General features: G+C 34.1%; 1 protein-coding gene across 3 annotated transcripts; it reads left to right on the top strand.

Moving 5' to 3' along the window:
* Nucleotides 1–3,353: 3,353 nt before the first annotated feature.
* LOC100791531 (auxin response factor 19) lies at nucleotides 3,354–10,613 on the top strand. 3 transcript variants are annotated; one of them, XM_006584728.4, is made up of 15 exons: nucleotides 3,355–3,801; nucleotides 3,877–3,992; nucleotides 4,089–4,187; nucleotides 4,281–4,337; nucleotides 4,591–4,746; nucleotides 4,825–4,909; nucleotides 5,018–5,108; nucleotides 5,292–5,456; nucleotides 5,611–5,733; nucleotides 6,014–6,089; nucleotides 6,266–6,404; nucleotides 7,001–8,853; nucleotides 8,971–9,161; nucleotides 9,893–10,062; nucleotides 10,216–10,613. In XM_006584728.4, exons 1-14 carry the CDS (start codon nucleotides 3,747–3,749, stop codon nucleotides 10,026–10,028), a joined length of 3,342 nt encoding a protein of 1,113 aa, XP_006584791.1. In that variant the 5' UTR covers nucleotides 3,355–3,746; the 3' UTR covers nucleotides 10,029–10,062; nucleotides 10,216–10,613. The 3 variants fall into 3 exon arrangements, with proteins under 3 accessions (XP_003532453.1, XP_006584791.1, XP_014634137.1); XM_003532405.5 differs by having other exon boundaries at nucleotides 3,354–3,801; nucleotides 9,893–10,613; XM_014778651.3 differs by lacking the exons at nucleotides 3,355–3,801; nucleotides 3,877–3,992; nucleotides 4,089–4,187; ... (1 more) ...; nucleotides 4,591–4,746; nucleotides 4,825–4,909 and having other exon boundaries at nucleotides 5,264–5,456; nucleotides 9,893–10,613.
* Nucleotides 10,614–11,252: the final 639 nt, after the last annotated feature.

The raw sequence follows: 11,252 nt of genomic DNA, 5'->3' as shown, positions 1-11,252 counted from the left end.
ACAAAAGGAATTAATAGTTTAATATTTGAGCTTACAATTATATTAGAGTAATCACTATTATTTTATTTAAATTTAAATTTGATCAAGATTAATTATTGTCACGTAACTATCTTTTGGACACGCTTCCTAATGATTCTGAATCTCTAGTGATCAACCTTTTTTAATAGGCTGGTAGTAATATATAATTAAATATTGATTTTTTAAAAGGAAATAATTAAATATTGATTAAATAAAATTAACAGTGTACAAATATTAAAACTAAAGGGAGCCCAAAAGCTCGCTTTTACGCACTTACGTTGCTTTTGCGCTTTCCACAGAATTCTCAACTGTATTGCGTCTATTTGGTTTGGATTTAATGGGTAGGTCCTATTTTTTCTTATTAGTATTTTTGTTTATTATCTTTTTTTTTTAATTAAAATTTGTTTTGATTCTTTATTTTTTTAAAACATTCATTTTTTTTTGTTTAATTAAGGTCTATGTTTACTTTTTAAAACAGTGATAATTTTAATTTTTATATACAATTTTAAATTTTTAATAATTTAAAATGTGAAACTTATTTTATAAAATTTAGTTGCATGAAAATTATAAATCTCAACTAACATTGAAACTAAAAAATAAAATAATATACGGAGTGAGTTGCATATAAATACTAATAGAATTCCATAATTTGCATGCGAGTGAATCTAATGAAATATTTTTAAAGTTTTAGAACAATAATAACTTAAATTTAGAAGATAAAAAATCAAAATGAATATTTTACAAAATAAGAGATTAAAATATATTTTAATCTATATTTTATTTACACGTACTTTTTTTCTTTATTTTTTTATTAACACATCACATCCATTATTTGATCTTTCACTTTCATTTTCTTTTGAATTAAACGTCCTTTCAATTCTCTTACCAAACACAATTCTTTGATTTGGTCCCCACCTAATTAAGTAGATGACTATTTTGATGATTTTATTTTCCTTTCAAAATAGTTCATTATGTTATTTCACGTTGTGCAGATATTAAAATAAGTTTAATATAATTATATATTGTTAATGTAGAATTTTAGGCCTTGTATTTTCAATGATATAAATTAAATATATTTTTTTCCTCTCTCGTTAATTATATTTGCCAACGTATTACCTAATTTTTAACCTCATGCTAACATTACCTTTTGAAGGCTAATATGACTAATGAACGTGATATTGAGATTATCATAACACCACACATGTATTAATCAAGTCAACATAAGAAAATGTGAATTCTAATATGTTATGTTAAAAAAATAAACATTAAATAGTGCACAATAAATTGACAAAAGGGATTTGATATTAATACTTGTGGAGTAATTATGGGATTCAATCAACACAATTAAAAATAAAGACATTAAAATTACACAGTCATAGTAATATATCGAGGAATAAATAGTTGAATTATAAGTTTTTTTTATCCGTATATATAATAATTTTTCATTTTCCTCAATATACAAAAATAAATAAATTAATTATCATATACACCAAAATACAATGTAAAAGCAATTAAAACAAAACAAAAGGTAAGCAAATTAGGAGAAACTTAAGCAAATTCATCCATAGACGGACAATTTATATGATTCATTTTAAGGACATTGTCCAATTAATATATCGTCTTACAAAGAATAAGGGCTCCTTAGAACTCAAACAAAGACCATCAGAAACACCCTGACATACATGTGGAAATGTCTGAATGAAGCTTATAAAGTTCATCTTAAAGATTAATATAAAATAACAAGTCTTACAACTCTCGTTTATTTTAAAGTTTCAGAATTTTTTTTACTAGATTCCAAATTCAAGTATTTTATCAACTTCTCTTTAAATAATTATTGTAGATTTTAGTTCATTTTAAATAATTTTTTCAAGGCTTTAATTGGTTTTTCATAAGAGTATTTAATTTCTTAAACATTTTATCTTTTGTAATTAATATTTAAATTTATTTAATTAATATCATATATAATAAATTATTTGTAAATCATACTTAATTTTTTATCAATAAATTTTTTTTCAATATTTTTAAAAATTATTTTTTTAAAATTTATTATATATTTATACATTTATGTATTTTTTTATCATTAAAATAAATTTATGTTGCTTTAATTATTTTTGCAAAATTATTTTATTTTTATAAATATATTCCTTCATTGAGAGATACAAATAGTTTTAAATAAAGATAATTTTGTATCAAATAGTTTTGTATTAAAATCTAAAAAAAAAGGAAAATTACCAAACAACTTACTTTATTTTTAAAGCTCTAATATTCTGAACTTTAACTTTAAAGAAAAAAAAATCCGGACGACTAAACATAACCTAGGCCAATACTTTAAAAAAGTCAAGCATGCTTTGAATAATTAGCATATGTTTAACAAATATGAAGACTTAATTAAGCAATATATATGAGAGAAAAATTAAGTTTAAACCTTATAAAACCTAAAATAATTGTATTTTTTTAGGAGAAAATAAACTACTTGTGAATTAGATGAATGCATTGCTTGTTCAAACTATCAAAAGGGAGATAAATCATGGGTAGCATATCCTATAGGGAACAATCTCTCGTACCAACAAATCTTGGATTTCTGACCCCAAAATTTGCATAATAATGATAAATTGATAATATTATCCTGTTTCTTAAAGCAAGTTACATACACTTTTAGACGTTTAATTGGGCCGGGAAGGACTACAAAATGATCAAATTAACTTTGATAAAATGTTATTATACCCAGACAAATTAATCGTGGTGGATCACTTGTTCAAGTTGTCGATCATATATAAGCACCTTGAGTTCTGACGGGGTTGTGGATTTGAGCCATGGGGAAGGTCAATGTTCTCGTGCTACTGTCACGGTAAAATACCAACACAGATGCATTTGACAATTGACATCTTGAATACACTAGAGTCCAATGTGCTTGCTCCTAGTAAATCAAAATGCAAGTGTTTGAAAAAGAAAGAGAAAATAAAGGCTGGGGGTGAATTTCCTTGGTTGCCAAACGAAAAGACAAAGGGATATAGTACAAACATTCCAAGCAATTCGAAATAAATTAAATTCAGAGCATGTATGATTGATAGAAAAAAGATGTTGATAATAGATGATCAAATTAACTTGTGCGCTTTAGGTAAAAATTAAGAGAAGGAAATGGTAGAGGCCAAAAGTTTAGGTAGAAAAAAAGAAGAAGCAAATGATCAAAGTTTTAATCTCCAATTCCGTACACAAGAAGGACATCTATTGAAAGATATCTTAAATAAACTTATTTAGAAATAGCAAATCTTTAACTTTGAGCTAGCCGAGAATATTTGGACATAAAAGAAGGAGTATTTGTTATCTATAGAAAATGAATAGAACGAGAAATGAAAAATAGCTCATTCCATACTGGATGATGTGAATGTATTGTGGGGAATATTAATAATTAAGGACAAGGATACTCCTCGAACCATCCCTGAGAAAAGAAACAGTTGTCAACCGTCTTCCTCTCACCACAACAACAAGAGAGACCAGTGTCTGTTTCGGACTTTTGACTCGGAGACTATCTTTGCCACCACAATTTCCCGGCAATTCCTTTATTTGACTTCACTATCCATTCCGATTCCCTACCTCATTTTTTTTAATATTTTATTTCCTTTGCTTTTCACTTTTCACTCATTCCTCTTCTCGCTATATTCATCAATAATCACTACAAGAGAGATGCATCGCCGGTAACCTAAACAACCTCCACGGCGACCGAAGCAATGATCACGCAACCACCAGACGCTGCCCCCGCCGTCGCACCCAACTCCGGCGAAGGTTAACTCTCTCCCTCTCTCTCTCTCTGTTTACAACTTTGTTTTCTTCTTTAAAATGAATTATGACTTTATTTAGGAGGAGAGAAGAAAAGCATAAACGCTGAGCTCTGGCAAGCTTGTGCGGGGCCGCTTCTCAACCTGCCTTCGCCTGGAACTCACGTCGTTTACTTCCCTCAAGGCCACAGCGAACAGGTCACTTGTCGTTTACTTCACTTTTTCAAATTCTTCAGCTATTTGCAACCTGTTTGTCACCGTTTTTCTAAAGCCGATCGTTTTGACTTGCTTCAGGTCGCAGCGTCTTTGAAGAAAGACGTGGATGCTCAGGTCCCGAACTATACCAATCTCCCCTCCAAGATACCCTGTCTTCTTCACAATGTCACACTTCATGTATGCTTAATTTTCTGTTTTAAATCTCTGCCTCAGAAGAGCTTTTCACTTTCCTGTTCTAATTTTTTGCATTTCTCGTGTTTGTGTTCCCAGGCAGATCCAGACACGGATGAAGTATATGCTCAGATGGCACTTCGGCCGGTTCCTTCTGTAAGTAAACTCTTTAAAACAGTACTACATGCCACACATTGAAGTTAAACGTGCTGTATATTGACGAATTAGTCCTTGGCTTCTAGTTGCGGGATATCCTCGGTTCACCAATTAAAGAAAACATGCCCTGTTTGCGAAGATAAAGATTGGAAAAATTCTTCTTAGTTTTTGCAAGAAATTTGGAGAACATATTTCTGCATGCCCAGACCCAGAGTTTCCAATTTCATCTTATTTGTCAATGTTATGTGTGCAGTTTGATACGGATGCGTTGTTAAGATCGGATATTTCTCTCAAGTTGAGTAAGCCACAACCTGAGTTTTTCTGTAAACAACTGACGGCAAGTGACACGAGTACTCATGGAGGTTTCTCTGTACCCCGCCGTGCTGCAGAAAAGATTTTCCCCCCTCTTGTAGGCTACTTTCCTATTTTAGTTCCTCAAGTGTGGCTTTGGAGTTTGATTTGATTCTCTATTTTTTTCTATATACAGGATTACTCTTTGCAATCTCCTGTTCAAGAACTCGTGGCCCGGGATTTGCATGATAATGTTTGGAGATTCCGCCATATATATCGTGGTATGTTTACATACATCCATTTGTAAATGGAAACTGCTGTACTATCATACACTTATCCTGGCTGTAATTTTTTGTCAAGCCTACTTCTGAAAATGTTTTGCCTACTAGGAAAACCAAAACGTCACTTGCTTACAACTGGATGGAGTCTATTTATCAGTGGAAAAAGGCTTTTAGCGGGAGACTCTGTTTTGTTTGTAAGGTAAGAACGGTTATAATGCTTACCTTTGGTACTTTTGTTGTTGGAGTTTGTGGTTTACAAACTTCTCTACCATATGTTGATGCACTTCAAATCTTCAATCAAACTTTACTATTTAGGCTCAGTTTTTTTAAGCTAACAACTTATAGTTTTGCTAGATTTCCTGATTTGAATGTTTCTGGGCAGAGATGAAAAGCAGCAGCTTCTTTTGGGTATAAGACGAGCTAACAGGCAACCCTCCAATTTATCATCTTCGGTACTATCAAGTGATAGTATGCACATTGGAGTTCTGGCTGCTGCTGCTCAAGCTGTTGCAAACAATAGTCCCTTCACTGTGTTCTATAATCCTAGGTCAACATCTTTGATTTACTCCATTATAAAAGTACTAATGCACTATTTCTTTGACTATCAGTTTTCTTTCCTGTCTGTCAAATCAGATTGCAATGGCATATGAACCTGTATCCCCAGTTCCTAATTTTTTACTTAATCCTTCCTTTGCATGCAGGGCTAGTCCTTCAGAATTCGTTATTCCTTTAGCCAAGTACTACAAAGCAGTGTATAGCCACCATATATCACCTGGTATGCACTTCCGAATGACGTTTGAAACTGAAGACTCAGGAACAAGAAGGTGCGTCACTTTGGTACCATGTACCATATTTGAGAACTATTGATGCTAAGTTGAAAATAATGCCTTGATGGAGAGAACTGGGTGGTTGAATTTTATAATTGGAAATGGAAATAGTTTAGCTTGCAAGTTTGTTTCTGTCTTAAATAAAACTTTATTTCTTCATTCAGTTTACTTAGCATTGACATTTCATATAGTATTGCTGAGATGATTGTCTGGGAATGGAATGTTATCTTGGAAATATTTTTTTTTATTAAAAATACTACATTCAATTATATTGCAGATATATGGGTACAATCATAGGTGTCAGTGATCTGGATTCTGTGAGATGGAAAAATTCACTATGGCGTAATTTGCAGGTACAATTTGTGACATCTTTATCTTTTAGCAATTCAAATTTGAAAAAGGTAAAAGTTACCATCCATAAGTAGACGAACCTGGGATTGCTGGTACTTTTTAAAAATGTCCCCCCCCCCCTCCCCTTCAGTTTTTAGAATCATAAGCAGTCATATGTAAGTAACACATATATGTTCAGGTTGGTTGGGATGAATCAACTGCTGAGGATAGGCGTAGTAGGGTCTCAGTCTGGGAAATTGAACCCGTGACTACTCCATATTTCATCTGCCCACCTCCTTTCTTCAGATCCAAGAGACCTAGACTACTGGGAATGCCAGGTGATTAAATTTTTGGTGAATAACTTTTAGGAGCAAAAATGAAGTATGTTGGATTTTTCACTAGAAACCTCTGTTAGATCCTTTCATTCTTGACCTTACTTGTTTCCACCAAAACTCTATGTTTATAAAATTGGAGCATGCTAATGAGTGCCCTTAGGGCACTAGTTAAGGAAATAAAAGTAGAAAATATTTAATGAAAATAACAAATTTATAATATTGATAACACGAATCCTTCAGACTTGCATTTTTAAGTAATTTGAAGATTAAGAAAGTATATTAAATGTTCTTTAATCAATGCCCTTAAGCCAATTGATAGGCACTTGAGGCTTTGGTTAAGGAAACAAATGTAGAAAATATTTAATGAAAAATGAGAACACTTGTTGATAACACAAAAAAAATGCTGTACTTGCTTTTTAAGTAGATTGAAGCGTTAAGTAGAATATATTTAAGTTCTTTAACCAGTGCCCCTATGGTGATTAAATCATTAGCAAGAATGTATCCAATTTCTCAATGAAGATAAACTTGAATTCAGTATGAACATGGAAAATTTATTTAGTTTGATGTATTTTGTAAGTTATTTTTTACACCTTTTGCAGATGATGAGCCGGATTTCAACAACCTTTTCAAGAGTACAGTTCCTTGGCTTGGTGATGATATGTGCATAAAGGATCCCCAAGCTCTCCCTGGCTTGAGCTTAGTTCAATGGATGAACATGCAGCAAAATCCTGCTCTTGCTAGCTCATTGCAGCCAAATTGTGTGCCTTCCATGTCTGGATTGGTTCTGCAAAATCTTCCTGGTGCAGATATTGCAAATCAGCTGGGGTTTTCTACCTCACAAACCTCTCAATCAAACAATGTATCTGTCAATGCTCAGAATATACTTCAGACTTCCCAGCAACTTGATCACATTCAGAAGCTACCATGCCCATCCAGTGCATTGGGAGCAGTTACACAGCTGCCGCAGCAGTTGGCTGATATCACTCAACAACCAAGGAACTTGACAAATCAAACTTTACCACAGAATGAAGCTCACACCCAACTTCTGAATTCCCAGAGAGTTGTCCAAACTAACAATATTCTTCAACAGCAACAATCGTCCATTCAAAACCATCAACTGCTTAGAAGCCTGTCTCAGAACCCACCTCAGAAGGATCAACAAACTACATTCGGTCAGAATGAACGGCAAAATGTGTTTCAATCCCCTATGCCTGATCATTTTAATCAACAGTTACAGATGTCTGACAATCAGGTTCGGTTTCAGTTGTTACAGAAGCTTCAGCAGCAACAACAGACACTCTTGGCACAGCAGTCTGCATTGCAGCAGCCTGCTCTAATTCAAGTTCAAGACCAGCAAAGGCAGCTTTTAGATGTAACAAATAACTCTAGTTCCTTAATTTCTGGTCAAGTACTGGAAAATCCTCCTACACTTCAAAACTCACTCCCTGAGGCTAATTCTGTCACCCATCAGATAACAATGCCTAGTAGCCAGAAAAATTTTCATTACTCTCATCTATCTCAGCAACCTGCCTTGCTGTCTGAAATGTCTGGCCATGCTGGACTTCTCCCTACAGTTACAACCAATCCACTTTCTGCTTCTGGTGGAAGTATACTGACTGGTGCAGGGCAATCAGTAATTACTGATGATGTTCCATCTTGTTCCACTTCACCTTCCACAAATAACCGTGCCAGTGCACTTCCCCCAGTGGTAAGTTCCCAGATCCATAGGAGCACAACAATAGGGGATGATATGGCTCAGTCTGCTGTCACAATCTCGGGTCCAAGTACCCTAGAAACCTTGTCATCTAATGCAAACATGGTAAAAGATGTACGGCCGAAGTATGAAGTAAAGCCTTCTTCAAATATTTCAAAAAATCAGAATCATGGAAATGTTGCCCGTCAGATGTACTTGAATGGCGTTGTCCAGACAGACTATTTGGATTCATCATCTTCTACAACATCACTTTACCATTTTCAGAGTGATACTCATATGCATCAGAATAACAACCCATTTTCTTACAATCCACAGTTGATTTATTGTAGAGACAATAGTCAAAATGTTGAAGTTCAGGCTGATGCTAGGAGCAATGTTCCGTTTGTCAATGACATTAATGGCCAAATGGGAATGCCATCGAATCTAGATTCTCTTTTAACCAATGGCACTGTGGGGCTGGGGAAGGATTTGTCAAATAATTTCTCTTCCGGAGGCTTGCTTGGAGACTTAGAAAATAACAAAGGTGTTCAGCCAGAACTTTCATCTTCAATGGTTTCACAGACATTTGAAGTTCCTGATATGAGTTTCAATTCAATTGATTCTACAATAGATGGTAGTAGCTTCTTGAATAGGGGTCCATGGGATCTGCCGCCACCACCTCCACCTCCTCCTCCTCCTCCTCCTCCACCACCACCACAACAACAACAGCAGATTCAGCGGATTAGAACATACACCAAGGTTTAATATTATTTTTGTTGTTTTAATAATAAACATGCCTCAATGTTGGAAGTATGTTTCTTGATTAGTATGCTTGTTTATGGCCATTATGTTGTTCTAAGTCTTTTGTTCCTATAGGTATATAAACGTGGAGCTGTGGGAAGGTCCATTGACATAACACGATATTCAGGTTACGAGGAGCTTAAACAGGATCTAGCTCTTAAGTTTGGTATTGAGGGACAGCTGGAGGATCGAGAAAGAATTGGTTGGAAACTTGTATATGTAGATCATGAGAATGATGTTTTGCTTGTGGGAGATGACCCTTGGGAGTAAGTCCTATTATTTCTTTTCGTGTTAGATTTGCTTTTGCGCACATGATTAATCCTCACTATTTCTAAATTCAAAAGTAATTTTTTCTCCTTACTAGCCTACAAGCAACCCCAACAGAAACCTTTTCCCATGGGGTTGATTGCATGGATGAACTAATACTATAGTAAATCATGTCTTACTAGCATACCTACTGTAAAACTTTCCCAGTTCCCTATTTCTTGTATTGTATGAACATCAAGATCGTGAAAATTAGAATTAAAAACAAATTGTTTGGAATATTTGTATGATGTAAAATATCAAGTACCATAATAATTGGATAATGTGCTTCATGTACAAGGTGTGATTCCCCTGAATTTGGAGTATGAGCCTGTTTAGGTAAGCTTCTTTAGAAACACTTCTAAGAAAGAAAAAAAGAAGAAAAGGATATGAGCTTCTCCATAAGTTAAAATGAGTTCCCCATTAGCTAATTTGTAGAAGTTCTCTTATAAAACTTTTCTAAAAAATAAGAGAACATCTACAAATTAGCTAATGGTTAGCTTATGGAGAACCCATTTTAGCTTATGGAGAAACTCATCTCATTTTTTTCTTCTCCCAGGAGTGCTTCTAGAGAAGCTTACCCAAACATACCCTATTTAGTTGTATCCAATGTTGAAATTAGATCAATTCAGTAAGCCCTATTATTGTTATTATTATAATTTGATATCTTAATTGCTTGTTATGGATATTTCAGGGAATTTGTTAACTGTGTCCGCTGCATTAAAATACTTTCTCCTCAAGAAGTTCAACAAATGAGCTTGGATGGAGATTTTGGCAATGGTGGCCTTCCATATCCAGCAGGCAGCAGCTCTGGTGGTGGGAATGCTTAAATGGCATCCAGGAATCTGCTAATTATTCTTCCATGTTAGTAACTTACATCGATTTTAGGAGATATTCATCAGTGTTGTCCAAAAGGTTGTGGGGGCCTTTTGGCAGATGATTTTGTCCTGCTGCAGCAGGCTGGGTAATATTTGCAGTTATAACTTATAAGGAGAAATTTGTCTCTGCTATGTACAGGCGAATTTGAAGAACCAAAAGAAGAAAAGGTGGAGAAATTTGCTGCCCTCAATCTACGACTTACATTTAAGGTTGTTAACCTGGTAATGAATCAAATACTTGGACCACACGCACATGGCACATCCCAACAAAGATGTGTTAACCCATATGCATGTGATGATGTTGAAAAGTTGAGCAGAAGTTCTATTGGCAGCGTTTGAAATATGTATTAAATGCAGCGTATTGTAGAAAGAAAGGCTGAAATATGACGGCACAGTTCAGTGTATAAAAGTAGGTTTCTTGTGCGGTCTTAAAAGAGGAGTTATTGACATCTGAATTGAAAGGTGGCTTTTTGGTTGGTCCTTTTGTAAAACACTAAGCAGCTATATATATATATATAATTTTTTTTGGAAGGCAAATATAATATTATATGATTGTTCTAAAAAGAAAATATTATATCATTGATCATCAAAAAATATACAAGTGAGTTGTACAAGATGTAGACTATGCTCTATCTCCAGCGAAGGAGTGACCAAAAAAGTCTAACCAAAAAGGAGTTCCTAGATAGGAATCAAAAACATCCCTTGGGATCAATACACCACGGTGAGAATGGGGGTGCCAGGAGGTAAAAAGCGATTATATAATAACCACTGCCATGTTAAGGTTTTTACTCGTGCTAACAATCCTGAGAAATCCTTCATTCCATTACGAAAGATGATGCTATTGCGCTGCCCAGATATGTATTGTATGATCAACTATATATTGAAGCATCAAATACAGAAAAACAATGGATGCAATGTTTTGCTGCAAAAATAGTTCATCAAATTAACAGGGGACTAAGGCTCTACTTGCATTTTTAATTTTTTTATAAATCATAGATGTACCCGATCAATCATGTTCTTCATCAGTTGACTATTCTTCATGTGATGGATTCTCATTCTAATTCTTGATTAGGAACGCCATCGTTATGCCAAATAAAGTACGAATGAAAATCAAAGAGAACCATAAAAGTTAAATTATTATATTATTATCAAGATGGTGAATTAGTTATCAAGTTA

This window comes from Glycine max, chromosome 8 (assembly GCF_000004515.6).
Source record: "Glycine max cultivar Williams 82 chromosome 8, Glycine_max_v4.0, whole genome shotgun sequence".
Taxonomy (NCBI): Eukaryota; Viridiplantae; Streptophyta; class Magnoliopsida; order Fabales; family Fabaceae; genus Glycine; species Glycine max.
This window is presented reverse-complemented; position numbering and strand designations above follow the sequence as displayed.

Excerpts from the sequence above, each read along its gene's own strand:
- LOC100791531 (XM_003532405.5), top strand. The coding sequence starts at position 3,747 with ATGATCACGCAACCACCAGACGCTGCCCCCGCCGTCGCACCCAACTCC. Across the intron at positions 4,747-4,824 it reads AAAAGATTTTCCCCCCTCTT|GATTACTCTTTGCAATCTCC; the intron begins GTAGGCTACTTT and ends TTCTATATACAG. Across the intron at positions 5,734-6,013 it reads GAAGACTCAGGAACAAGAAG|ATATATGGGTACAATCATAG; the intron begins GTGCGTCACTTT and ends ATTATATTGCAG.